General features: G+C 57.4%; 2 protein-coding genes across 2 annotated transcripts in view; one reads left to right on the top strand and one right to left on the bottom strand.

Moving 5' to 3' along the window:
* The window catches only part of DNAAF8 (dynein axonemal assembly factor 8), a 58,739-nt gene extending 49,268 nt beyond the window's left edge, over positions 1 to 9,471 (top strand). The window contains exons 26-31 of the mRNA XM_072349618.1: positions 726 to 820; positions 1,618 to 1,738; positions 3,245 to 3,462; positions 4,973 to 5,058; positions 8,132 to 8,201; positions 8,994 to 9,471. Of these exons, the coding sequence (XP_072205719.1) occupies positions 726 to 820; positions 1,618 to 1,738; positions 3,245 to 3,462; positions 4,973 to 5,058; positions 8,132 to 8,201; positions 8,994 to 9,071 (668 nt within the window). The 3' untranslated portion in view covers positions 9,072 to 9,471. The remainder of the gene's footprint in view (positions 1 to 725; positions 821 to 1,617; positions 1,739 to 3,244; positions 3,463 to 4,972; positions 5,059 to 8,131; positions 8,202 to 8,993) is intronic.
* A 4,137-nt stretch (positions 9,472 to 13,608) lies between these two features.
* On the bottom strand, positions 13,609 to 22,121 carry SBK1 (SH3 domain binding kinase 1). The gene is given in 5 exon segments (XM_072349490.1): positions 13,609 to 15,469; positions 16,205 to 16,407; positions 16,496 to 16,693; positions 21,748 to 21,882; positions 21,885 to 22,121. Coding segments are annotated over 5 exon segments (1,371 nt in total). The 5' UTR covers positions 21,931 to 22,121; the 3' UTR covers positions 13,609 to 14,680.
* Positions 22,122 to 27,732: the final 5,611 nt, after the last annotated feature.

Below are 27,732 nucleotides of genomic sequence, written 5' to 3'. Positions count from 1 at the left end.
CAGATTGTGCATCAGCATCCCAGCTACGTGGATGGCTCACAAAGCCTTAATTGCACACATTCAAGGAAAACGGGTGCAGCTGTAGCTTATGTACGCAGTAACTCAAACTCAAGAATCTGATCCAGCTGCTATGCCAAGGAGGAGTCTGTCCTTAAGGACCCCGAATGCCTCCCATCTCCTAGAGCGTGTCCTTCAGAAAGGGGGAAGCGTTTGTATCCAAGTTAAGCAGGGAATGTGGTCAGAGCACAAGTGGTCATCTTGGGGGTGGGACGGTGGAAGAGCTTCTTTCCTTTCCTGGTTTTGCTCCAGCTGAGGGAGGTCTTTTGCCAGCGCCATTGTGCTGAATGCAGCACAGCAAACTCTAGCCGTGTTTCCTCTGGAGGTGACTAGAGGAGATCTGGCAGGATGGAGGCCAGGTTTGGTGATAACAAACCAAGGGAAGCAGTTCTGATATCCCGAGGCTCAGCTGCAGGGGTAACCCTGCATTGCTTCCATCCCTCCGGTGCATTATGAAATCACTGTGCAATGCTTTTTCTCGAGCCCAAAGAAATGGAATTATTCTAAATATAATGGTTTCAAATGTTGGCTGTTACTACACAGAACAGCTGGCCTTTAAAGCGATTACTTCACTAAGTTGCACATCTTCAGTCTCTCAGGAAGATGAGTGTGAGTCCAGAGAGCGTTTAGTTCATGGCCTGAAAAGCTCTTCTCATTGTGTTCATCAGGCTCCAGATCCTACCAAATGTCTGTCCGGGACGTGAAGCTGTTCTTCCCAGAAGGTCTGTGCTGTGCCAAGTGCCCGACGCTGGAGGAGGAGGAGGTGGGATTCTGCCCTTTCCTGAAGGGTCTCCTGCTGTGTCAGAGCAATGCCTTTGCTCCTGTTAGCCCTTGATCTCCTTCCTCTTACACTTTAGAGAATGCTTTCTTGCTGTGTTTCACCAGCTGCTGAGGTTTCCTTCTCCTTTGGATGTCCCTGCCACAATGTGCTGACTTGGTATTGACCCAGACAGTCTCAGAGGAAAAGTGCTTTTTCAGATGTGTTTGTTCAGTGACCTGTGCTAGAAATCCAGGAAGGCTCAGGGCTGTTGCTTTAGAAGCCAAATTCCTACACTGAGCCAAGGCCGCTTTGGAAGCAGGTCACAGGGAACAACACCAGCATCACCCATGATTGCTTCCACATAGCTGACCCAGAGGCTGATTGGTACCAGCTTTTCACACGTAGGACTGCACTGTGCTGGTGTATGTGGATGTGACAGTTTGTTCCATGGCAGAAGGGAGCAGCTACCTGCTGCTTAGGCACTGGGTAAAGATGCTGTACCCTTGGGGTCCTCGAGTCTCTTAAAGAGCTGGAAATGGAGACCTTAGAAAGATGTCTGGATGCAGGAGCTTTAAAGGATAGCAAGATGCCACGCTTAGTTAAGCCCCAATAAGAAAGAATGCATAAAAAAGGTTCTTTTCTCTCCAGACAACCAGGTGTTTTCTAGGCTGGTAATTACAGCAGTACCCAACACCATCCAAACCTTCACAGCTTGCCTCAATCAATCCTTATAAATGCTGTCCTTCCTGATAGGTAACGGTGCTCACATGACTCGCCTCCCCCTCCCTTCCTTCCTGCAGATCTATAACCTGGAACGTGACCCCACAGTCAGCGTGGAAATCAACAAGCAGCGCCAAATCATAAGGTGTGAGGCAGGAGGGCGACTTGATGCACTGGGCTCTGGGCAACCACATGATCTCGGTAAGGAAATGAGTGACTCTTGTTATAGATTGAGGCTGTTATTGATTAATTGGACAGCAAGACAAACCATCTGGAGGTAGCAAGATCTGGGATTGATGCCCTTTCAGAAGGGAGTGAGGAGCTACAAAGAACAGCTCTGATGGAGCCCAGCCAGTTCACTCTTAGCCTGCTGGGCCTTCCTATCACCACTTCTTTTGTGGGTTTAAACATAGGGCTGATGAGGAGTGCTGACCTCGTCAGCAGCAGAAGCAGCACTGTCAGCACAGATAACGTAAAGCACCAGTGAACATTGCTGAGCTTTTACAGCGTGTTTCAGCTCCTGCTTGGCCACCGTGGTTTGCACATCCATTCAGAGCCAGCCCTGGGAGAGACCAAGGCACCACAGTGCTGGGCAATGGGGGGACCTTTTGTTCGGGGTGTAGATAAGCAGCAGTTTGTGAGGGGGTGCTTTGGGCACTGAGGATGTTCATCTCGTGGGAACGGGGCTGAGATCTCATTTGGTTCCCTTTACCAGTGGGTTCTTTCCACTGTCTCCTATCAGCTTTGGGCTGTGCCCTACACATGCTTTGTGACCCTGACAAAAGTCACACGAGTAAGGCTGTATCTCCTCCTTTTCTCATGCTGCACAACTAATAGAGGTTGGTTGCATGAAGGTCCGTTTTTAAACTGCTGGCTGTGCTGAGGTCCATCTCTCAACACTGCTGCCATTCCCTGGCCACTGCGTGAGCCCTGAAACAAGAGTAATGATAACACTGGAGAGCTCGGCATGGAAATAGAGTGAGGACTATGCAGGTTCTGCACGGCTCAGGCTGCAAAGCAAACCTCCAAGTATGTGCCCTCAATTTCCTGCTCCGTGAGAATCTCTCGGCTTTGAAGATGCCGAGTGAAAAGGGAAGCAGCGCGCAGCCCTGATGTGTTTGTGTCTCAGAGAATGCATTTCAAAGAGCTGCTGTCCTGGAAAAGCAAGCACACGTGATCGCTGGGCTGTCAGGCTCAATACAGTGAGCGCTGCCAACAAGCCAGACGCATCATTCACTCGGTGGCCCCTTCTCGGACGCTAGAGGTAGCTCTTGCACGCAAGGAAACGTCTCCTTGTGGCAAATAAGGCTCACAAAGCCGAACGGACAGACAGATTGATGCCGGGGAAAAATATGAACTGCATTAAATCTTACGTATGTTGCTGAGAATTGCATTTGGGATTATGAAAGCAGCTGGATTAACAGATTTCTTTGCTTGGGAGAAAGTAAGTGGAAGGGTATCTCCTGTAGGGAGACAGCAGCTGTCCTTGCCTGACTCCTGGAATGGGGTCACTGCTGCTGCCTGGTGGTCCCCAGACACACACACACAGCAGTTTGGGATGAGCAGCCACATCTGCGAGCATCCCAAATGGCACCGTAATGCCGGAGTGCCTCTGAGCTGCTGGTTTGTGGCAGGGAGGAATTATTCGGAGGGTTAGCAGTCAAAGGATTGATCTAAAGCAGCTGTTGTGTTTTGATCTTTTCCCAGCTGATCAGCCAGCGCTCAGCAACCTCTGCCAAACCACTTGCCTCATCCTGCCGGCCATAATCCTCCGGGGTTCCGACCCACCTTATGTTGAACTGCTCGATCAGCTCGTTGGCAAAGGTTTCAGGGTGACCGGAGTTCGCCTCACTGTGCTGGATGCACCGCAGGCTCACTGCGTCTCCAAGATACTGAGCGGGGCCAAGCGTGGTGTGGCAGCAAAGGTATGAAGTCCAGATTTGTGCTTTGCTTCTTTCCCTGTGGAAGTGGAGTTGTTCGATGCGGTGCTGGCTCTGAGCAGACCAGCTTTGGTAGCAGCGTTAGCACCGCGCTGCAGTCTGATCTCTTTTGCACTAGGAAGTGATGTGGGCCGTGTGCCTCGCCAGCTTTGTGCTCCTGTATCTCCATTAACTTGCAGACACCCAAACCTGACATCATGATGTGCAAATAGAACCTTACTGTGAATGGAACATCCCCCTTTAGACATGTTCTTCCATTTGCCTCACGGTGCCCAGTTGCTGCTGTTATGTATGTTCTGCTGTTGTATCTTGTCTTGTTCTCCCAGATAAATGCAGTTTCTATTTCCTTTTCTGTAATCACACTCCATTAATCCTCCTCTATAATGCTAAATAACCCTTCCACTTCTTGGACGGTGCCCTGGAGTTCTGGGCAGACATTGAATTTCATCTCTCATTCGGCTGATGGTGACAACTCGCACTGCATCCACTATGGGGTTTAAGCAAGTGCTCATGGGGTGTGAGCACAATCTGCTTCTGGGGTCGGCCAGCACTTTGCTTTACAGCAATGCAGCATCACACCAGAGCTGTTTTTCCCTTTGTACTTAGTATAGGATAAACCCACCATTGCAGGAACCTTGCTTGAGCAAAGCGATAAGGGGGAGCGTGCAAGCAAACACTGTCAGAAGGAGCAGAGAGCAATCAGCAGGGGGGGAGCTACTTATACTGGCAGCAGCAATCAACAAAGGGCTGTCAGAGGCATGCAAGGAAAAAATAAACACATTGCTGTTTGCAGCCCGTCAGTATCTCTGAGTGTCTCGGGTGCAACCTCTAAGAAAGCAGGTAAGATCTTCTCAGGTTGGGACTTTTGGAACTGACAGCATCCCTTTGAGGTACATCTGCACATGACAGCAATTACAGCCAGCGTCCAATTAGTCTGAGCACCGCCCTGCAGTTCCCCTGAGGATGCCATGCAGAATGTGCACATCTCTCTAGGAAGGACGAAGCCAATGGGTGTGTGGGAAGGAGAGGGCAGCGTGCTGCTGCTCCCCTGGCTGTGCAAGCAGGTCCTCCTGTCAGAGCTGAATGACTGTGGGCAGAGCTGCTGTGCATCCACAAGGGTCCGGCACCGCTGAGCCAAAGGCAAACGTTTACAGCACTTGCTTTCCCTTGCCAGAAGGACGATGAGGCTCCTTCAAGTGCTGAGAGTTCCTGCTGTGGTATCTCAGGCACTTGCAGTTCCATCCATGTTCCTGTTTCCAGCACAATCAGTGAGTGAATAACACAACCAAGACCCGGCTTATTTTCACTCTGATAGTGGTGTGCCATAGGAAGGCGTGAGCCAATAGTTCAGACGTGATACTCCTTCAGCGTGAGTCTGCCGCTCTCCTTCCTCCCCTCACACAGCAGTTATCTCAGCTGTCAGCAGCTCATCAGTGAGGCTTACAGCCTTTCCTAAGCCGGTAGCAAACCAAGGCTGTGCTCTTCCTTCTCTCAGTGCTCCCTCTTGATGGACGGTCTGTGCCTGGTGGTAGCAGCAGAGCGAGACAACGCGGTCATTGGCTTCGACTCCCTGCTGGATGGGTAAGTGAGGACCAAGAACACTTTAACAGCACTTTGTTTTTCCACCACTGCCTCCTTTCCCTACCAGAAGGTGTGTGATCCAAACCAGGGCAGCTGGCTGCTCCGTAATTCACTTGTGGTTTGAACTCTCACAGTGTTTGGTGCCACTCAAAGGCAACGTGTTCCTCCGAAGGAAGACATGTCACAGACCACAAGGGATGGCTGGGTTGGGTGGTCTCAGCTTTCCAGCCTTCACGATTCTTTTAAGCCGTGCTGTTTTTGACATACTGACATCTCAGAGCGTTCCTTAGGCTGAGGTCCACCTGCCCCGTGCTCAGGATACTGACCAGTGAGTTGTGTGCTTTGTTCAGGGCTCAGAGCATCTCTAAGGCTTGGCAGCCTGGTTCCAAACTACAGGGGATTCTCTCAGATAAGGGCTCACGCTGGGAACAGACCTGCTGAATCAATACAACTCCTAGGAGAAATATCTTAGCAGCTTCTGTGTTTGCTATGAAGAAAAAGAAAATAAAACAGCTTAAAATAAACAGCAGAGAGCAACATCAGAAACCGGCCTCGTAAATAAATCACCAGGAACGCCGGGTTTATCAGCCTGAGAAAACAAACAGAACCCCTCTACAGGGACTGATTAGTGAAACAGGCTGATTATCAGGTCAATTAACCCACTGCCTCCCAGAGGGAAAGTCTCCATGTGCAGGAGGTGGGATTTAGGAAAGAAGAGAGCTGTCAGGAGCCCCAGAGATCCCTGCTGAGGGGGCTGTCAGCGGGGCCAGGAGCCAGCACAGCATCCCCCACCTCTTTATTTTGCTGTCAGAGTCTGGTTGCAACCTGTAACCAGCCACTTCTGCCTCCTGTGCCTTTCCCTGGGCCTGCTGTCGTGTGCTGCATCCCGCAGGGCAGGAGCTGCTCTGCCTTCAGCCCTGCAACCATTTGAAACCGGTTCTACAGAAACAGCCTTTATCTTTTGTGCTGGGTTGTGCTGCTGGAAGGGAGGGGTCCAGGGCTGCTGCTCAGGGCTGGGAGGTGGAGAGGCACAGATCCTTGGCTAGATCAGCTCCAGCCAGCAGCAGTGCCCGTGCTCTACCATTAGCCATCGTACTGCTTACAGTCAACTTTGCAACCTGAGTGAAGCAGCGTCTCATAAGGACACTTCATGCTCAGGCATCTTCACTGCCTGGTTTATAAACATTTCAGCATAACATCTGAGGTTAATTGCACTTACGGCTCCATCAGCAGGAGCCACGTGACCTCCTGCACTGAATAAATCACTGCGTGTCTCTCTCACTGCTGCGCTCCACCATCCCAATACCTGCTGTGTGGGAGAGGATGTTCTGGCCCTGGGAACTGGTGCACAGCCGAGCCACATCACTTAGGCCCTGTGCCATGGGGATGTGATGGCAGAGGTGGGCTGTGATGAGAAGGAATCGGGTGCTGAAGGAACAACGCAGGTTTGGCTGGAGCAGCTGCTTGTTCTGAGCCTTGTTCAGAGCTTTGCTCAGAGGCTGCACTGTGCAGAGCAGTTCCCTTAAGGCTGCCACAGACCCTCATAACTGTGTGCTGCTGTTCAGCAGCAGCAGCACCCGCACTGTGCTCTCTGCCCGTTCCCTGGGTGTCTGTGAAGGGATTATTTCTGCACCCAAGTGCAGGAAGAACGCAGAAGGGGATGGAACGTGTGCAGGTGGGGGCACAAAAGCAGTCTGGGAGCTTAGCTGACTGCAAAGAGCGGAGCCAGAGGGAGATGGAGGAGGATGCCAAGGGCAATTTGCAGGGCAATGAAATCAGGTGTTTGGGAAGGGTGAGGGGAGGGGAACCACAGCCTTGGACCAGTGGGACCAGGGCAGATCCTGGGGGAGGAAGTGACACAATCCTATCTACAGACAGGGAAAAAACAGATGCGAGAGTTGCCTTTCTTGTTCTGCCAGCACTCGGTTGCCCGGGTCTCCGTTAGAAAGCATTTGAATTTCCCCTGTCATAACTTGTTTTTAAAGGCAGATTTCCTAGCTGCAGGGTGGCAGGGGGAAGAATTTACAAGCAGTCTGGAAGCAGCGACACAGAGAAAGGCGCTCTCAGCAAACCGCATGGAGCTGCCTTCGTAAGAGGTGCTGTGTTATGGTGACCACAATAGAAATGACTCCTCTGTGGTTAGCTGAGCTCTCGTAAAGCACTTCCAGGTGCTGGTAAGATTGCTGGGACCCACCTGTGCTGTGTAGGGTCCCCGGGAGTTCAGCTGGTTCACGTTGTGCTGAGCTCCATCGGCGATGCTGGGCTGAAGCACACCCAAATCCTGGCTGCAGGGGAAGAAAATGAGAGTGCAGGCGATCAGAGCGGAGCTCCTAGAGCCGAGCAACTTAGCAGGATGTTGTGCTGCCTGATGAAACGTTCTTAGCAAGCGTTAATTGCTGTTAGCAGGGAGCGATGTTATCCCTATAGGAGGCTCGTCTCTGGGAACAAAGAGGGAAAGGAGGTTTAGAAATCAAAGGAGGAACGTGAGGGATGTGAGATCCTGGAGCTGATGGAAACCTCCGGAGGGAAAGCTGCTGCCAGGCGCAATGGTTGGGTGTGGGGGCAGGGAGCTGGGAGTGCTTCCAGGGGCTGAAGGCTCTGCCTGTGCACGGGGTTGGCTAAGAAGGCGATTTTGAGCTTTGCAACTTGCCTTGAGACATCTCAAATATGTCTTGTGGCCAGTCTGTGTGATTCAAGAGGGACCAAAGCACAGTGTGAGCAGTGCAGCCTGCCCTGCTGTGAGGGGCAGCACAGGAAGCCCCCTGTGCCTGGTGGGCTTTGGGGAGAAAAAGGCCTGGCAGATGTGGATGTGTGCGGGTTCCCACTGCCCCACAGACCCCATTATGCAACGGGTCGTTCCTGTTTGTTTGGAGGCTTATATTTTAAGAATCCCAATCCATTTATACAAAGCTTTGTAAAACCCAGGATTTAGCTGCGTAAAGAAGTTCAGTAACAGATGCAGACGGCCAGAGCTGCTGGCACTGAGCGTAGCCCTGCCTAAAGCTGGGTCATCAGCAGGTCCAACAGCTTAGATGGCAAAATAACTCTGCCTTCTCTTTGTCTTTACCCCCAGTGTGCGCTGGCAGAAGCAGTCGGAGCTGGACATGGCACAGCATCTCCTCTATCCCCAAAATGAGAAGCAGGCAAGTAGAGATGATTGTAGAATAGATGGACCTTTTGTGTCCCCGTGATGAATGAAGCTTGTCCAGGTGGGTTAGATTTTAAAAGATCATGTCAGTTGTGTTTTGTGCTTGTGGAGGAGCAGCCCGGGGCAGAGCTCAGACACTGAGCCGTGTCCTGGGGCAGAGCAGGCTGCAGTGCTTCTCTCTGGGGCTGCAGGAGGCACAGCAGGGAGCCGAGCCGTGCTTCCCTTCCAAGGGCCCTTTTGCTCCCAGGCCCACGGTGGGTTGGGAGGTTGCAGAGCCAGATCTGTGTGCTGGGGAATGGCTGTACCTCAAAAGGTGTCCCCGTGTTTGATCCTCTGATCTCTTGCTAATGGGTTTATGAAATGTCAGCCAGGCTCTCCAGGTTACAGCTAATGAGCAACACCATGATATCAGGCAAAGTTCAGAGGGTTAAGTGAACACGGGTTGCAAATCCCCACGGTTTGAATGGTGTTCACTGGTGGGGCTGCGCCATGGGAGAGGAAAGGAACTGCAGAGTGACTGCCCACATGGTCCAGGAACAGGAAATAGGGTGAGAATTCAGGTTTCCAGATGGAGGCTGTTTCAGTGTTGGCAGCTGTTGTACCTGGGCAGAGCTTCTCCCTGCGTGCAGCTCAGGTGGGACCCACCACCATTAGAGGGGCAGAAGAGAGGAGGTAACAGCCCAAGGAGGAGTCACGGAACAGCTTGGGTGGAAAGGGACCTGCAGGGGAGTTTCTTTGCAACGCACACAATTCATTGCTCTCCTCTTCCTTCTTCTTGTCTCCCCAGGCTGAAGAGCTGCTCTGTTGTCTTTTTGACTCCCTGACATCTGACAGCACCCGTCGCATTGAATCCCAGAGCTGTTAGCTGCTGCTCACAGCCCCCAGGCAGCCTGTGGGCCAGTGCCATTGCAGGGGGTGTCTGTGCAGGGGGGCACAAAGCCGCCCCCAGCCTCCAGGAGCATCGGCACTTATTTGCCATGATAATAAATTCTGAAGCATCCCGTTGGATGAATGGGCCTGGTGAGGGGTCAGTGCCCAGGAACAAATCCTGCTGAACTATGGCGTGATTTCTAACGGAGTGCATTCATGATCTGCCTGTGTTTTTGTGGAGGGTTCATCGGATCAGGTTAGAAATCAGGAGGTAAACACAGGGCAGAAGGTTCTCTGCTGTCTCACTCTCGAGCGTATGGGGTCTCCGTGTTCTGATGCTATCGTGGCCTTTGAACTGAAGACAGAACCCCAGTAAATTGCATGGAGGGAGGTTGGATCCCTTGGGAGCTGAGCGTACCGGGCAGGGCCATTAAGGAGGCTGGAAGCTGGGCAGCCCGGCATTGACATGTCCCTGCTCCCTGGCCCTGCTGCCGGCCGTGTGCCCACCCAGCTGTGCCGGCTGCCTGCTGGGGCCACGTATCCCCTGCAGAGAAGCTCCAGGGACCGTGTGCCAGCTGTCCCCATCCCTCGGGGTCCAGGGAGCCGGCGTAACCCAAGCCCTGTGCTGCTCCTGCAGCTCAGTAAGTAGGTCATCTTGCTGCACTCCAGCGCGCTTCTGTCGTGCCTGCGAGCCGCACACGGCTGTGAAACAAACGAGAATGAAAAGGGCGCTGAGGTGAACCCCTGTCTGCAAACACAGCGGGAGCTGTGCCTCAGTTTCCCAGTCGTGAAACTGCCTCAGGAACCAGCACAGAACTGGGGCAGCACCAGGTGCTTCGGGAGCATCCTCGGTCGTCCTCATCTGAATGAGTCTTGGCATGATGAACCAGCCCTGCATGCACAGAGCAGGGAAAACATCATCCTCCGGTACTTTACAAGATGCCGCCATCCCATAATGAGCTCAGCAGCCATTCCGGAGCACCTCACTGCTCTCTGGAGAGCTGCAGGGTTCCATCCTGCTGCCCAGTGCCACAAACAGCAGCAGTTCATCCATCCTTCCTGCAAACTGCCCCAGGGCTGCCAGCATCCACAGCGCCTCGGAGCTGAGGAGTGAATTAAGGATGGCTGGAATGGGGAGAAAGGCAGATCCGATCGGAGATTGCCAGCTTTGCAGCTGGCTCCTACTTGCAAACAATCCATTTAGCTCATGAAAGCAAGGAATTGAGTACAAAACCCCTTAGATTGTTTGCTTCCGAGAGAAAGAAAAGAAAAGAAATGGAATTTAGATTAAAAATTATGCAGAATAGCATGAATTGCCCACCCTCCCGTGCCTCCCCTCTAGCTGGAAAACCGGAGCTCATCAGAATTTGGCATTGTTCTGCTGCCAGCATGGAGCTGCCTCAATGGAGGAGATAACATACGGGAGGTGGCACTCAGTGTTAACTCCTTCGGGCCCTGCAGGGCTGTGTCCCTTCCCCACCCTGTGCTGGAAGCAGAGCTCACACGTTGTCTCCTTCCATCCCATCCATTCATCCCACCGGGGCTGCTCTGTGGCTTTAGATGATGTCTGGAGCCATCACTGTGTGTGACTGTGACTATTCCAGCCCCCGAAGGAGGACAGGGAAGGCCTCAAAATGAACGAATAACCGGGATGTGCTGCTCAGATGTTCCACTGTCACATCCCTTCTCAGCCCCAACTCAGCTGAATGGAGCGGCTCTGGAAGCAGGTGACACCTGAAACTCGGAACGCGTGGATTTGGTTTGGGCTGCGATTATGTTTGTTGTTCTTTTAATGTTTACATTATTCATCCACAGAAAACAGTTCCTGCCCCAGCCCCGTTCACATGAGCCCCATTGCAGCATCAGGGCTGTGTCCCACCCCCTCCCAGACCTCCGAGGGTCCCCGTGCTCACACAGAGCTCCCTGCCCAGCTCTGACCCTGCAGCACAGCTGTGCTGTTGCTCTGCTTGCAGCAGCATCTGCACTATTTTAGGTCATCCTTGCTGCCGATTTCACATTGCGCTGCCAGCAGAGGTGGCCTGGAGGCACACGCTGGCTGTGGCATTGCCTTCACCTGCTGGCTACATCCATCCATCCAGGGGCACTGCAGGATGCAGGATGCCACAGGGATGTGGCACAGCACAGACCTGCTGCTCCCTGCAGCATCCCCGGGGCTGCCACCTCCCCCACCAACCCGGACTGAAGCCATGGGGTGGGCAGCAGCCCCTCTTCATCTCATCTTATCTCCCCACGGCACTGCCTGCAGCAGGAGCTGCTGGTTAATTGGCACTTGGCAATTCCCCACGGACAGGGACTGGAGCAGCACAAAGGGCGATTTGTCTGCAGGGCTGCGAGCTTTGATAAAGCGGGGCTGGGGATGACTCAGATGTGGGTAATTAAAGCAGTTGAGGCTCTGGTAGAGATATCGGCTCTGAGCTCCTTCAGCTGCCGGAACTGGGTCACGCTGAGCCCGGTGCTGGCATGGCCAGGAGTCGATGGCACCGCTGCTCCCTGACCCTGAGAGCAGCAGAGCGCTCTGCTGGGCGCATGGATGGGGCTGGGGGCTGCATCCTGTGCTGCTCCACGTGCTGCTGCTCTGGGCTGAGCTGCTGAACCTGGGAGACTTCACTGGGTTGGCAGCAGGAAACGCAGGACCTCCATCCTTTTGGCAGTGAGGAGCAGGGCAGGAGGGTGACCCAAAGCCTGCACCCACGCCAGGCTGGGGTTGGCACTTGGAAGCTGAGCAGAGGGGCTGTGCAGCCCTCCCACCTCACCTGGCAGCTTCTGTGCCAAAGTTTCTTTCCAGCGCGATCCCTCCAGGGCTGCCAACAATTACCATCCACCTGAAGCATGCAGTAGGTGTGTTCTGGATGTCTGTAAGCCCCCGAGGTGTTATAGATGGGGTATGAGCCGGGCCCACCAGCACCTCATTCACTGTTTATTAGAGCCTCTGTTAATCTTTCAGACAAGGCCTTTATGAAGGAGCAGCAGCTCAGTGAGGAGCTCAGCTTCCCCCCATGCTGCAGCACCAGACAGCTGGGAAGTGCTGCAGGCAGCCGGCACCTCCCATCCCATCCCCACAGCACCTCCATCCCCCGTAACATCTTACAGTGTGTCCATAGCATCTCCCATCCCATCCCCATAGCATCTCCCTTGTCTCCCATCCCATCCCTGTAAAACCTCCCATCCCTTCCCATTGCATCTCCCATCCCATCCTGCAGCATCTCCCATCCGTGCTGACATCTCCCAGCTTCGCCAAGGCTGGGATGCAGCAGTTGCCATGGCAACATGGGAGGCCGATGGAGCTGGAGCCCACAATTGAGATGTTCAGGCTGCAGGGGGGGGCGAGGGGGGCTGTGCTGGGGATGTTCCTTCATCCCCTCATACCTGCCCTGGGCCTCAATGCACCCCAAAACTGGTGAACCCCCCAAAAAGCTCATTGATAAAGCTCCAATTTGTTTCAGCCAAAGGATGTTAATGGAAAAAAAAATCCCCATTTTCTACTTTTGAGAGGAAAAATTGATAAACTCATATAATTGCAGCCAGGTTGGGGGTGGCAGCAGCCTCCTGTGTGCCTCCATCCTGCACCCAAATCCTCCTGAGCCCAAAGGGAACACCAGCAGATCCTGGCACAGCCTGGGGATGTTCACAGGGCTGCTTCCACTGGGCATGGAGATGGGGGGGGGTGGATGGGATGGGATGGGATGGGATAAAATGGGATGGGATGGGATGGGATGGGATAAAATGGGATGGGATGGGATGGGATGGGATAAAATGGGATGGGATGAGATGGGATGGGATGGGATAAAATGGGATGGGATGGGATGGGATAAAATGGGATGGGATGGGATGGGAAGTTCAGCCTGCCACCAGCTGAAACATCCTATGTGGGTGCTGGATTTATCCCCACCTTCTGATGGGTTTTCATGCCCATGGCACTGGTTGGCTGCGCTCTGAACGAGCAGCTCAGACACGGCTGGGAGATGGTTGGTGGATGTGCTGCACTTTGGGGACACCACACTTTGGGACACTGTGCTTTGGGGGATGCAGCGGTGTCAGGGCACACAGCACAGCCCCAGGGAGGTCTGGGTCCCAGTGTGAGGGGTGGGAGCAGGTGGTGGATGTGCAGGGCTCGTGCCCACTCCCATTGTAGGAACGGTGGCATCAGTGTGTCCATGTGCCCCAACCCCCCCAACGGCCCCTGCAGACATTCACCTCCTGGCTGCGTGCTGCCTTCATCCCTCCTCCTCCTTCTCCTCCTCCCCCCCACCCTGTTCTCATTTCCCCTAGAAGACTTTAATGAAATCTGCCCTTAATTAAATCCCCATTCATTTGCATAATTAGCAGGAAATTGAAATTAGCCCGTCGACGTGGCTGGAATCCGCTCTGCGGTGAGGCGGTGCCATGAGGGCATCATCCCCACAACCCCCCCCTTAACACTGCCCACCCCCTTCACTTCCCCCCACAGCAGAAGCCTCCTCCACCTCTCAGTGTGCTTCGGGCTTTCCGAACACTACATTGGTGTCTTTTGGTTTGGTTTGTTTTTAATGTATTCAGTTGCTTTTTGTTGTTGTTGGGTTGGTTTTTTTTTTGTCTTTTTGACAGTGACAAACTGAGGTAACGTCTGTGACACTACAGCCTCTCCTACAGGAAGAAGATCCGGCACCCGGCGGCCGGGGGAACCCGAAATAAAAACCCGAAACCGAGCGGCACCGTGGCCATCGGCACCGGGGTTCCTTATCTACATTATTGCACGAAAGATCGGGGACGTGGAGGGACCTAAGGCAAAAAGGAGGACGAACCGCACCTAACATCTCTACATCTGTGCAGTGCTACTTCTACCACCAGACCTGGGCCCTGCGGGCAGGGGGGAGGACACGGGGACACAGGGACATGGGGACAAGGGGACAAGGGGACAAGGGGACAGGGCAGCGGCGCCGGTGGTGGGGGCACGGGGGCGGCGGGACCCCACCTGCCTGGCGGCTGCTGTGTAAACTGCTGCTGCTTCAGGAGCGTGATAGCCCTTTGTGCGGTAGTTGGGGACCGGAGGGGACGGCGGCCTGGGGGGTCTCAGGGTGACCCCGTGGCTCCCGGCTTGCTGTCCCCCCCTGTCGGAGAGCATCGCTGCGGCCATCGCTCCGGGCAGGGAGGATGGGGTGACACACAGTGACACTTGCTACATCATGGCAGGGAGCGGCCAGGGGGTTCCCCTCCATCCTGGCCCCCTCGTCCCCTCCTGGTGCCCAGAGTGGGTCAGGGGCCACCCCGAAGGCCTCCTCCAAGCATGGGGTCATCGGCCTTCCCAGGGCCCCCACACAGCCCTGTTGCGTTGTCATGGAGGACCTCTCCCCACAGCACTACAGGGGGGTCGTGGAGGGACAGCGAGGCCACCAGGATGGGGACAGTGGCACCGGCACCCCCCGGCTCCTGCCCCCTGGGCAAATGGTGGCACCGGGATCCTCGGTGCTACTGAGCGCAACCAGTTCTGTCCTCTTCTTGTTTCTGCGTACAAAGGCGCAGCCCCCGGCCCTGCAGCCACCCACATTCCCTGCCAAGGGACGGGACGGTGCTGCCGGGAGCGGGGCCACGCACCGCCCCGCGCCTTCAGACACAGATCTCTATCGCTGTGGCCAGCACCATCTGCCCCTTGCCCTTGTCCTGCCGTCCGTCTGTCCTGCCGGCCGGGCCAGACGAGGCCGCGTTGGGCTCGGGGCCGTTGAGCCGCGTGCCGGGGCCGTCGGTCAGGATGGTCCTCTTGAGCGGGGTGGGCGTGCAGGAGGCGGTGGGCTCGTGGCGGTGCGGCCCTGCGGGCAGCTTGTCCCCAGCGTGCTTGCGGGAGCGGTAGGAGGGCCGGCGGCGCACCTCGGCCATCAGGTCGTACTTGATGAAGTAGAAGACCTCCTTGACGGGGCAGCGCTTCTCGGGGTCGAGGGCCAGCAGGCGCTGGAACATGCGCAGCGCGCTGTCCGTGAAGCGCCGCCACTGCGAGGGCAGCCCCGCCAGGCGGCCCTTCTGCCACCGCACGAACTCCTCAAAGAAGGTGTCGGAGGCGGCCGCCGCCTCCCAGGGGAAGTTCCCGGTGAGGACGCAGAAGATGAGCACCCCGAAGGCCCAGACGTCGATGCTGGTGTCCACGGCGAAGCCCTCGGCGCGGCCGGCCTGGCACACCTCGGGCGCCGTGTAGGGGATGGTGCCGCTGATGCGCTTCACCCGGCAGCCCACCTTGCGGGTCATGCCGAAGTCGGCCAGTTTGACGCGGCGGCAGTCGCGGTCGAAGAGCAGCACGTTCTCTGGTTTGATGTCCCGGTGCACCAGGCTCTTGCTGTGCATGTAGTCCAGCGCCAGGCCCAGCTGCTGCACGCAGCGCTTCACCATGTCCTCGGGGAGCCCCACCTGCAGCCACGGGACACCGTCACTCCATGCCGCCCCTGCACAGCCCACCCGTGTCCCCCCCATCTCTCTTTGCACCTTTCCCACTCACCGTCCTGCCTCCTTCTTCCTGTCCCTATTACTTAAGGGGAAGAAAAGATACACAGTGATAGGACTAAGCCACTGGGGCCAGCTAATGGGTCCCATGCCTTCTCGAAGCACATGATGTGTCCCAGGCCACCATTTATGGGATCCAGATCACTTAGAGGACGTGTGGCACATCTCAGACCACCCACGGGAAGGGTTATGGGTCCCAGGCAACAAGGTATGTGTCTTGGACCACACTATGGCTGCTTGATGGGTCTCAGGCTATCACTTATGGGTCCCAGAACACCCAGAAGACAGGCTGCATGCCATCCAGGGGATGGCCAAGCCATCAGTTATGGGTCTCACAATACTAAGGACCTTTGTAAGATCACCCTCTGTCTTCAGGTGGGACGAGTGATGGGTGTCATGCAACCAATGGGAAAGGTTATGGGTCCCGGACCACCTATGGGTCCCAAGCCTGCTTTCAAGTACTGCACTATCTATGTGTCGGCATCCTGCCCACGCACAGATGTGTGATCCCTTCATGTGTGGCTGTGCAAACACCAGGGCCCCTTCTTGTGCCACCAGCAATGTGCAAGCCTGATCACAGTGGCTTTGTTCGGGGACACCAAGCCATCGTGTCCCCACCCCAGCACCCAGCACAGCTCTCACCTGCGGGGGGATGATGTCGAAGAGGTCCCCTCCTGGGGCGTACTCCTGAGCAAAGACGTAGCAGTCCTCTGTCTCGAAGACCACATCAAAGACCTTGATGATGAAGGGGCTGGAGGAGAGAGTGTTGGTGATGCTGAACTCCCGCAGGAAGTTCTTCAGCTTCGTCTTGCTCTTGTTGACAAACTTCAGGGCCATCTTGGTGCCTGCAGTGGGCAGAGGGCTGGCTGAGCTCATGGCACGGCCGATGGCGATGCACACCCAGGTGCAGCATCTGCCCCCCGCTCCCCTCACCTGTGCTTTTGTGGGACACCAGGTCCACCTTGCCATAAGTGCCCTTGCCGAGCTCACGAATGAGGTCGTAGTGTTTGTTGATGTCGGTGCCCGAGAGGGTGCGGATGGCCAATGACTGCATGTCTTCGGTGATGAGCGGCACCCCGCAGCACGCCAGCTTGCGCGACGGCTCCTGCTCGATCGATCCGGCACTCATGGCTGTGCTGCAAGGCAGAGGTGTGTCAGCTTCCACCCAGCGCTCCCAGCTCTCAGCATTGCCACTCTTTTCTCTCCATCACCCCTGAGCTCCAACCCCAGCTCCAGGACCCCACCAAGCTCAGCTGATCTCCCACTCCACATTGCTCTGCAGCCAAACCACCCTCTGAACCCCAAAAGCACAAATCCAGAGCCACATCCTGACCAACACCATGGGAACGCAGCCAAACCAACCCACCGCCGACTCGGAGCATCGGGCACCGCAGGGGTGGCTGCAGGAAGGGGATGGAGAGGCTGTGTTTTGTTTTGCAGCAGGCTGACAAAACTCAAGGGACAGCAGGCAGGCGGGTGCTGGTGTATATTTAGATTTTTAATGTGGGAAAATAAAACCACAACAAACTACTCAAAATATGCCCCAGCGTCCCCGGGTCAAACGTTGTGCCCAGGTCCCAGGAGAGGGGCTGAGCACCACACAGGGCCCCATAGGGCTGCACGGAGAGAACAGAGCCAACAAAGAGGATGTGGATAAAGGGCATCGAGGGGCAATCCCAGAGGAGAGCAGAGCAGAGACCCTCCTGCACAGGCGCTGCCCTACCCCCAATGCACAGTGACCAGCTAACCCATCCAAGCTGAGCCCCATCCTCACCCTTGTTTCTCTCAACTCTGCTGCCTCTCATCCCAGTTCTTTACTTATTTTTTTTACTTTCTTGGGAAGTTGGGCAAAAAATAGAAAAGGAATTTAAACATCATGATGTTCCAAAAATGTAACGGCTTGACTCATACGATCTTCCAAAGCGGCTCATCTCCATAGAGCTTTGTTGGCCTTGTGGAAGAGGAGCACCATTTCGGTGTCTGGATCCTGGAGGTGGAGGTGGGTTAATGCAGGAGCAAAATGGATGCGGGACTGAAAACAGCTCACAACATCCTGCAAGAAGAACTGTGTCTGCACTTGAATTTACAACCCTGCTTGTTGATGTCTGTTAATTAACCTGTGTTGAAAGGCAATCATTCAAGCCAAACTTCTTTAAGTAAAAAAAAAACAAACAAAACAAGAGGACAAAATGTGGGATGGATGGGAGATGGAAGAGTGTGTGCTGCACAGTGGCTCACCGTGCCATGGACTGCTGCCTTGAGCCCAGTGTTGGGGCCTGGATGCCTCAGGGTTCGTGCTGCCGAAACACCTGCAGCAGAAAGGCACTGGAAATGGGTGTCTGGGAACAGGGGTATCCCCGGGGATGGGTGACCCCAAGGATGGGGTGTCCTCAAGAACAGGCATGACCCCAGGACGGGGTGTCCCCAGGGATGTGGGAGCTGCCCGCGTTGCTCCCAGTTTGGCCACAGTCCTCCCCAAATGGCAGTCAGGAATGTGGAGCCAACACCATTTCTGGGAACACCCAACAGTGACGTTGGCCGGAGCACCAACACGCCCAGGCACAAGGAATAAAAAAGGAAAGGCAGAAGCGTTCATTAGGAATGGAAATGCTTTGAAAACATGTTGGTTTCTATGCAAACAACCAGGGCAGCAGCGGGGACAGGGATGAGGATGCGCTTCCATCCGGCTCTGCACAGAGATGGGGGCGGTGGGACCGAGTCCTGGCCATGTTCTGGGTGCTGGTGGGGAAGCAGCACAGCTCTGAGGTGAGCACTGTTGTGACACAAAACCAATGCCAAAAGGACAGCAAAGCCACCGCCGGTGCCACCATTCCCCACCATGCGCTGCGGGCGGCTCACGCTGTCATCTGCGTGTCCTGAACCGTTTCTCCTACTATTCAGACTAAAATTGCTCTGTGTTTAAGCTCGAGAACCATTTATCTCATTGAGTGAGGAGGATAATCCACCCACCGCTTCCTCGCTCCGTGGCATGTATTTATAGGCAGGCGCTCATCTCCCGCCGGCAGCTGTCTCTGTGCTCCCCAGAGCTCTCCGGTCCCCACCATCCCCGGTGCCACCCGGTGCCGCTCAGCCGCTGGGTACATCAGCTCTGCCAACAACCAGGAGCTCAAGAGGAGCTCATTGAGAGGAACAGGGCTGCGAGAGGAGGCTGCAGGGGAGCGCTGGCTGCTTGGGAATTGAGATGGGAAGGAGAAAATAACCCCCCGGCTACACTGGGATAGGAGAACCTTTAAGAGGAGGAGCAGAGTATGGTGGTGGGGCTTTGGGAAGGGAAGGAGCATGCCTGGCAGGGCCGGGGGCTCTGCAGGACACAGAGTGAGGAATGAAAAACACGCAGCAGCAAGCGGGAGTCGCCCTGATGGAGGAAACTGAGGCACAAAGCAAGGAAGCGACTTCCTGCAGCCACACAATGTGCGGGGCCAGGACCAGCCCTGGGCGTCCCGGTTCTGCCTCTGCACCGAGCACCGAACGGCGCCCTTCCAACACTGAGTGTCAGGATCAGCTCCTGCTGCCCAGCCAGGCGTGGTGACACAGGGAGCTCCCAGCAGAGGGGTAGGACGGGGTCCCCTCCAGCCACCCTGCATCCCACGTGGAGCCTGTGTCTGGTGCGGCACATCCTGGAGCCCGGCCTGCGGGGAAGGATGCTGCGGAAGAGCTGGCAGCCAGCCCAGCACTCCACACTGTGACTTTGCCGGAGATGTCGCTCCACAGGACACAGCTGGGGGGGGATCAGGGACAATTCCCACCGTGCAGCTGGATCCTCAGCCCACAGCCCTGCAGCAGCATCAAGGGCGAGATGAGAAAACCGGAGCTCTGTGCTGACGCAGAAGCAAAGGGGACAGCAGATCTCACCTGTGCCTGGCGCAGCCCCGCTGCCACCGTCCCACCTGGTGATGTCCCCACATCCTGCACTGCCCCAGCAATGCTCACACCATGGCTGGATGCAGCCGAGGCCGGGCCGCAGGCTCTGCGTGCACCGCTCCATTGGCAGCTCTGCCACCTCCCGGCTCCGCTCTCGTGTGACCCCATTATGGGAACATCTCAGCGCCTCGCAGCTCCTCGATGCCGTGGGGAGCAGCGCAGCAGAGCTGTGTTATTAGCTGCTTTCCCTGGGGCACCGGGGCATTGCTGGAGTCCAGGGACATCACAAGGGCACCTTCGCCTAATGAGGCCAATGGCGGCATGGAGATGCTCAGGGTGCCCGTGCTGGGGTCAGTGGTGCTGCAGGGTGAGAGACACTGGGCAAAGCCAGAAGGTGGCCAGAGCAGGGAAAAAGAACAGGGCTGATCTGATGTCCTCGCTCCAGTCCCTCATTTTCCCAGTGCTGTCATGCAGGGCTTGCAGACCCTGTGCCACACAGCTGTGTCCTTCACCTGGACCACATGTCGGCCAAGGGCAGCAGCTGGGGACAGCCAGGTGACATGGGAACACTGGCCTAAGCATTGCTACAGCAGCAAACGTGTGGGGAGATGGCACACTGGGAGCTGCCCCGCATCCCACAAGACAGGAGGAACTGCCCATAGCTACTCCAGGGATGGTGGGTGGGCCATGCTGCCTCATCCCCTTGTTCTCCATAGCAGGGTTCCCAACCCCACACAGCAGTAGCCTGCAGCCTTCGGGCTCACACCGCATTGCCCAGATCTCCACGAAGCCACGGTGACTTCCTGCTGTGTGACACTTCCCTGAGCAATGTCACTGTGTTCCCAGGGATCTGGAGCTTCCCATTCCAGCTCCATGCCCAGCAGCAGCCCTGAAGCCAGGATGAGCTCTGACCATGCTGATGGAGCTGGAGCATATGGGATGCTGACCCTTGGGAGAGGCCTTTGTCCCAGCACAGCCGTCCCAGCAGCAGCATCCCCTGCAGCAGCAGCCATCTCCTGCCCTGTCCCATCCCATGATGTGTTCCTCCCACCCCGCTGACTCCCTGCTGTTCCTCTGAGGCTCTCAGCCTGTGTTCCCTGCCCTTTTCTCTGAGCTCTCAGCCCTGTCAGCTTTTTCCCATTAAAAGGGATGGTTTCGGTAGGACCTGTTCTCCTCCAACCTCTGGCTCCTCCCGCCTTCTCCCAGCCCCACCACTGGCACCAGGCTTTGTGATTCCTTCACCATTTGATTGGTTTCATCAGCCTGTCGGCATCGCCCTCCCTAAACTCTCCCACTGGTGCCAGCAGTGCCTCACGTTGTGGATCTGCAAAGAAAACGCCGCCAGCAGCACCCCCATGGCCCCACCGTGTCCCCATTCCTACACCCCAGGAGGGCAGTGGGGCCGTCACCTTGCTGCAAAAGCAGCTCTGGGGCTCGTGGTGCCCCGCATCAGCCCCACCGAGTGGGTGCTCCATGCAGAGCCCAGAGAAGGGGACTCACCTGGGCTGCAGGGCTGGGACGAGTGCAGGGCAGCGGCGTGCTGCTGGCTCATGGCATCAAGGCTGTGCCTCCCCACACACTGTGCCCAAGAGTCCCCAGAGCCCCCAGCCCCGCACAGCGGCACGGTGCCCACCGGGCACTGGCTGAGCGAGCGGACAGCTGTGGGACGGATGAGGACACCGGGCTCTCGGCGGCTCCCAGTGCCCCCCATCGCATCCTCTCCCCATATCCAACCGCCCTGCAGCACCGCATCGCTCCGTATTTCCAATAACCCCGTTCTCCCTCGTGTCCTCGGCGCGTCCCCGCGTGCCACCGGGCGGAACTCATCACCCCTCGCCCCACCGCCCTTCCCCAGCGCCGGCTCCGGCCTCGCTCCTCCACGAACTCCGTTACCCACGCTGCTCCCAAGCCCGGCCCCGAGTTCGGCCCCGCAGCCGCAGGGCAGCGCCGGGAGGGGATGCGGTGCAGGTGGCGGCGGCACCGGGCGGGGTCCGCTCTGCGGGGCGCGGGCTGCGGGACCCCGAGCGCGGCGGCAGCAAAGGGGGTGGTTCTGCGGGGCTGTGTCCCCACATCGCCCTCCCCCCCCCATCCCCTCGCTGCCAGGGGTCGCGCGTGGCTCTTCGCCCCCCGCGCTCGGTTGATTTAATGGTGCCGATGATGATTTTTATCAGGATTCTTTCGAAATGGCGCTTTCCCCGCCGCCACCCGCTCCCCACCGCCCCGCCGTGCAGACAAAAGGGCCGCTCCGCCGCCCGCACAAAGGCGAGCACCGCTCCTCCCTTCTCCCCCCCACCCCGCCTTACCGGGGGCAGCACGGAGCCGGGCTCGGTGGCGGATGGCGGCCGTCAGCCCCCAGCGCGGGGCCGCTCCGCCGGGTTCATCCCGCCGCTCCCGGGAGGAACGGAACCGGAGAGAGGAGCGGCGGCGGCGGTGGCGGCTGTTCCCCCCCCCGTAGCCCCCCGGTAGGGCAGAGCCGCTCCGCCCATAGCGCCGCCTTCGCCATCCACGCGGGGAGAGGGACACGCGTGGGGGAAATGAGTCCCGGCCGCGCCCCCCCCGCGTGTCCCGCTCCCCTCCAGCGCTGTCCCGTCCCCATCCTTGGTCCCACCCCCGGGGATAAGGGCCGGGGGTTGACCCGAGGATGAAAGGCACCGTGACCTTCCTCACGCCGCGCCCATCGTTGGGGATGGAATGGGTCCAGCATCGCCCCCCCCCCCCTTCGCACCCATCCGCAGTGGGGCTGTCCCCTCTGTCCCCTCCCTGTGCCACCACCCCCCAGCTGCAGTGTTTGAAGCTGCGTCTCTGATCTCTCCAGCTGTCCCTATTTATAGCTATGGGCTGTTTCTAGGTCAGGTGCAAGGAGCCGAGCTGGAGGGAACCTGGATGGGGTGGACACATCACCTGCCCTGGGGGCAGCGGGGGACAAAGGGGGGCAGCAACAGCAGAGGACAGGGAGCTCTGAGGGTGAAGCCATTTGCAGCCCCTTCGCATTTGGCTGAGCACATGGCACATCCTGCAGTGTTCTGCTGGAAAGGTGTCAGCTCCCTGAGGCTCTGTGGGGCCCTATGGGGCTCTATAGGGCTCTGTGGGGCTCCATCCTTCTCATCAGACTCCGCTTTGCAGCTGCAGACCTCCCTCCAGCACGTGGCAGGCATGTGGGTCACGCACAGATTGAATAAGAACAACAATAACACTCGCCACTATTTGCATCAAGCTCGTGGTCCTCAAAGCACATAAAGAATATGAAGAACTAATGATCAGCAAAATGAAAGGGGATGGTTCAAATGTGTTTGTCACCCAGTGCCATCCCAGACCATGTGAAAAGCCCGAGTGCCCCCAGGATTTCAGCTGGCTGCTCGGGGGGGATATCCTGCCCTGTGCCAGGATGCACCCAGTGGGGAAATGACCTGGAGAAGCAAATCACAGCTCTCCAGGAATGGCTTCCCACATTGCCCTGAGCAGCACAAGGGGCTCAGAGAGACGAGGACGAGCTGGGGACATGCAGGGCCCCATGAGCTGCCGTTTGGGTCAGAGCTGTGTGTGCACCATGAATTAGGAACCAGCTCGGGTCACACGTCCCTGAGTTGTGGGTAGCAGCACGGTGAATGCCTCCCCTATTCCTTGAAAGGTTTGCTTCCAAGTATCTCTCGCTGGCAAACCAGAAGCAGGAAGCCCAAAACGTTTCTAACAGCTTCTCTGAATTCAGGGCTTGCTCGTCCCCTCGCCATCACTCAGTGCTGGGAGTGGCTCAGCCCAAAGCAAAGGTGCCACCATCGCTTCCACAAGCTGTCACGTCTCGGTGCCATGAGCTGAAACCTGCCCGGAGCCGGCGCGGGGATGCTGGGAAGGAATGGAGGGAGGGAGGAAGAAAGGGAGGGAGAAAGGGAGGGAGAAAGGGAGGGAGAAAGGGAGGGAGGCAGCACGCAGGAGCAGAGCACGCCGGGAGCCGCAGGGGGAGCAGAGGGAGCAGCTGGGGATGCGCTGTGCCCCTGGGAGATGCCAGTGGTGCCTCCCTGCTGCCCTGCGAGGTCTGCCCCATCTCTGCCCCATCAAGCCCCCTAACCCTGCGCTGCCCTGATGGGAGCTGCCAAATCTCTGCTGCTCATCGTGTGACCCGGATCCTTGTCACAACACAAAGGGGTCAGTGCCCTCTCAACCCCAGATGGCACCATGGGGAGCAGGGCTGGGGCATGCTGGTGATCCCCCACCCCAGGGCTGCTGCTCCTGAGGTCCAGGAGGGGATGCAGCACATGCTGCCATGGGCTATGAGCTGCAGTTCTACTTCATGGCGAGGGCACGCTGAGCTGCTGCCAGTGGCCATCAGGGTGCTGCCACCTCTCCTACAGCCGCCAGGCCCTATCCATGCTCCTGGGGGTTACAGAAGCACCAGGGGGTGGACCCCAAACAGCTGAGCAGGGACACAGCCTTCTGCTCACTGCTCCCCTCGCTGGGGGGTACGGGGGAGGGCATGAGGCCATCGGGGACACTTGCAGTTAGCTATGAGGCAGCACTGACTGAAGCACAGTGATGATGAGAGAGACTGATTTGGAAAGGAACAGAGTGGTCTCCTTTTCAGTGGGCTTCTGAAGCAAAGCAGAAGGGCTGTCTTCCCAGGGCAGGTGGGATCTGGGCTGTAGCGGGGTCACGGCATCGCAATGCTCTCCCTGATCTGGGAGTGAGGCTGCAGACAGCAGCTGAGTCGCTGCCCTGGAGCACGGCACGGCATGGCACGGCACGGCACGGACTCTGCTCGCAGCCCGTTGCTCTGGCACCATCTAGCGAGGGCGAGGGGACCGGCACCTGTCGCCAGCACGGCGGTTTGGGGCCGGCGGCACGGAGATGGAGCGGAAGCCCATCCGTGCGCAGCAGCGCAGCACACCGCACTGCCCTGTCGCACAGCCCGGGCGGGGATGTCACCCCCGACATGCCCGACCTGCCCGAGCGCAGGTCAGGCTGTCAGATGGTCGTTGGGGGGATCTGAGGGCTGCTCTGTGCCCTTCTCCATCCATCACCACTCTGCAGCCCTGGTGACCCACATCACTGCACCGTCCCAGCACATGGGCTCATGACATCAGGTGAAGAACAGGATTGAAACACTAAAATAAACCCAGCGTGCTGGTGGGAGGGACAGCCCCCTCGCAGCGTTCCCAGGATGGCATGTGCCCATTGAGGACAAGCCACAGCCCTGCTGGTAGCCCTGCTCATGGCACGTGGGACGGTGGCACAGGATAGCAGCTGGTGGTGGCCGGGTGCCGGGAGGAGCAGCTGGGCACGGCATGTGCCGGTGTTCACACCTCGCATCCCTGCCGGCTGCCCGGCTAATTCAGGCACAGTGTGCTGCCTTGGCTGCCACTCAGCAACACGAGTGGGACTTGTAGAGCCAGAAAGCAGCAGGGAGGGAAAGAGCAGAGTGCTGGCACTCATGGCTCTGCTTGGGGACTGTCCTGTAGTGCTGGGAGCGGGGCCACATTCAGGTGAGCTGGTGCAAGAGGGGACAGCACAAGGGTGCTGTGGCTGTTCCAAGGCTGGAGTTGACACACTGAGCACTTTCCTGTGCACGGGGATGGGTCCAGGGGGCACGGTAGTGCCAAGCCCAAATCCCACCGTCCTCAGAGCTCCCCAGGCTGCCAGGCACCCCTGTGTCCTGCTCCTCCTGAGCAGCTGCAACCTGTTGGGATGTGGCAGAGGTGCCTCCCAACCGACAGCCCCGTTCCCACTCGGCATGGCAAGGCATGGCACAGCACACGGCACAGCACGTGGCACGGCACAGCATGGCACAATCATGGCACAGCAAATGGCACAGCACATGGCACAGCACAGTGCCAAGGCACAGTACCCTCCGTCCAGGAGATGATGCATTTGCTCCTATGCAAACTTTGGGCTCAGCGGGAGGATCTCCATCAGCCACCATCCCCAACCCAGTCCCACGCCACATCCCCGCAGCACTGACCTGTGGAGGTGCAGGGGCTGCAGCTCCTCTTTCTGGAAGCAGACGAAGCAGAAGGAATCCATTGCTCAGCTCTGGTGGCCGCTGCACCTGGGCAAGGGGGACAGCAGGCCGGGCAGCGCTGGAGCTGCGTTGGCATCTTCCTCACTCTCAGCAGTGCCGCTGGTGGGGCTCACCCAGCCTGTGCCATGGTGCTAGGGAGACTCACAGCACCAGGCTGAGCGCTGGGGCTGTTTGCTCACCACAAGAGGAGGCAGCTCTGGGCCAGGCGATGACCTGCATCCCTCTTGCACTGGTGCCCAATGCCGTCCTGCCACCCATCTTGCAGTTGGTACCGGTGTTCAGCATGCACATGCAGGGACCTGGAGTGGCATTGCTGAGGGTGAGGGCTCCAGTGGGGCAGAATGAGACCCCGTCTCAGCCCCACTATGCTTCCAAAGCCAAAGGATGCCGCTGCCCCTCTTCGGCACCCACGTGGCAGCCAGGTGCTGGGCACGGATCCCCAGCTCCGTCAGCACAGCAGTCGCAGTGCAGGGGCTCGTGGTGAGCAGTTGCTCGGTGTGCCCATGGAGGAAAGTTGTGGCACGAGGAGCCGTGGCTGCACAGGACCGGTCGGTCTCACAGCAGAGCCGCCGCTCGCTCCGGCAGATCAGCAGCGTGTGGGTATTAATAGCTCCAGAGCCATGCGGTGAGGCTGGGAATTAACTCCTCAGCTGCCGGCCCAGCCCTGTGCCATGGGACCCACCAGCGCTGCAGCTGAGTCCTGGCAAACTCAGCAGAGCAGTGCCAGGAGCCAGCCCCTCACCTGATGTCCCACCCCTGGGGCAGCTCCCTGCGGAAGGCAATGGGAGGACATGGAGTTTGTCCAGCCCGGCCATCAGATTCGTCATCATTCCCTGGGAGTTATTCAGCGCTTTGGTCTGGTTGCGGCACATCTATCCCAGCCACTCCCACCCTAATGGCAAACATCGATGGCTTTTTAACTTCTCGTGGCCGGAAAGCTCCCAGCCACGCTGTGCTGAGGGGAGGCTGCTCACATTGAGCACAGCTCTGAGCCCCGTTCTTGGTGCAGAGCTCCCCAGCACCGAACCCAGAGGGCAGCTGTCCCTAACCCACATCCATCGCCTCCATCAGTGCCCCCCCAGGGGCCCAATATCTGCATCCCACAGGTGTTACCAGGAGCCCCTCTGCATCCCCACGGCCCTGGCACCCTCCCAGGCACTCACTCACTCACAGCAGCATGAGGAAAATGTTAAAATTTAATGCCTTGGCTAATGGGATGAGCAGAGTGAAGGAACATGGAGGGAAGAGCTGCTCTCCCAGGGAAGGGAAGGGGCAGCGGTGCCCAGCAGGAGCTCCTAATGGCTGATGGAGGGTATTTGCGCTCAGGGCCTTTACTTGCTGTGTTTGTTAATAGCTTGCAAAACACAAGCTCTGCAAAACTGGAAGGAAGCAATTAAACACGGTGAATATTTGGGCTGGAATTAAGGCTGGAGCTGCAAAGGGTGTGATGACAAAGGGCTTCAAATTGAGCGCCAGCACGTTCCTGTGCCTATCAGAACAAAGATAACCAAGGGATAAACCACGTTCACTAATGCTTTTCCCTTGGCCTCCCAATGTAAATCTTCTTTCTTGGTGGCTTTTCCCATGCCAGAAACAGCCATGATTGGACACGTGGAAGAAACCGGGCACTGCTCAGCCCTGCTCTCCTTGCCAATCCCTGCAGTTAGTTACATTCCCTGAGGGTTTATTTCTCTCCCTCTCCTGCTTTGTTTAATCCTCTCATGTAACTGCAAGCATGTGCAATATCCTCATGTGTACACAGTCCTTCCCTAAAGCCTATTAAGCTGCTGGTTTCAGCGATCTCTTGTAATGGGAAATGCCACAGAAGACGTTGGGAAATGTGGTTGGAAGGAAATAAGGTGGGCCTTGAGCTGGCCAGCCGGGTCACCGGGGCTCAGAGCTGGAGGCCTGAGCATCACGCGAGGCTCGGAGCCCGGACACAGGCCTAGGCCGCGCCTGCCCCACAGCGTTGCCGAGCAACACCCGCCTCGCTCACGCCCAGCACTCGGGAGGGGGCGTGGCCAAATGAGCCCCGCCCCTTCTCTTCCCGCTTCCTGCCGGGCTGGAAGAGCCGAGTGCGCACGCGCAGCAGCTGAGGGGCGGGGCGAGACGCACCTCCGAGCGCGCACCTTCCCCCCGCCCTGCGAGACATCGCGCCCTTCTTCAAGATGGCGGATTGAAGCGTGCTGAGGCGGAGTGCGCACGCGCCGGACCCTTCAATCTCGACTACGATTGGTCAGCTGGGCCGGGCGGCCGCTTCCGGCGGGTGGGGCGGGGC

Source organism: Excalfactoria chinensis, chromosome 14, assembly GCF_039878825.1.
Source record: "Excalfactoria chinensis isolate bCotChi1 chromosome 14, bCotChi1.hap2, whole genome shotgun sequence".
Classification (NCBI taxonomy): domain Eukaryota; kingdom Metazoa; phylum Chordata; class Aves; order Galliformes; family Phasianidae; genus Excalfactoria; species Excalfactoria chinensis.
Note: the sequence above shows the minus strand (reverse complement) of the source record. Positions and strands in the feature narration are given on the sequence as shown.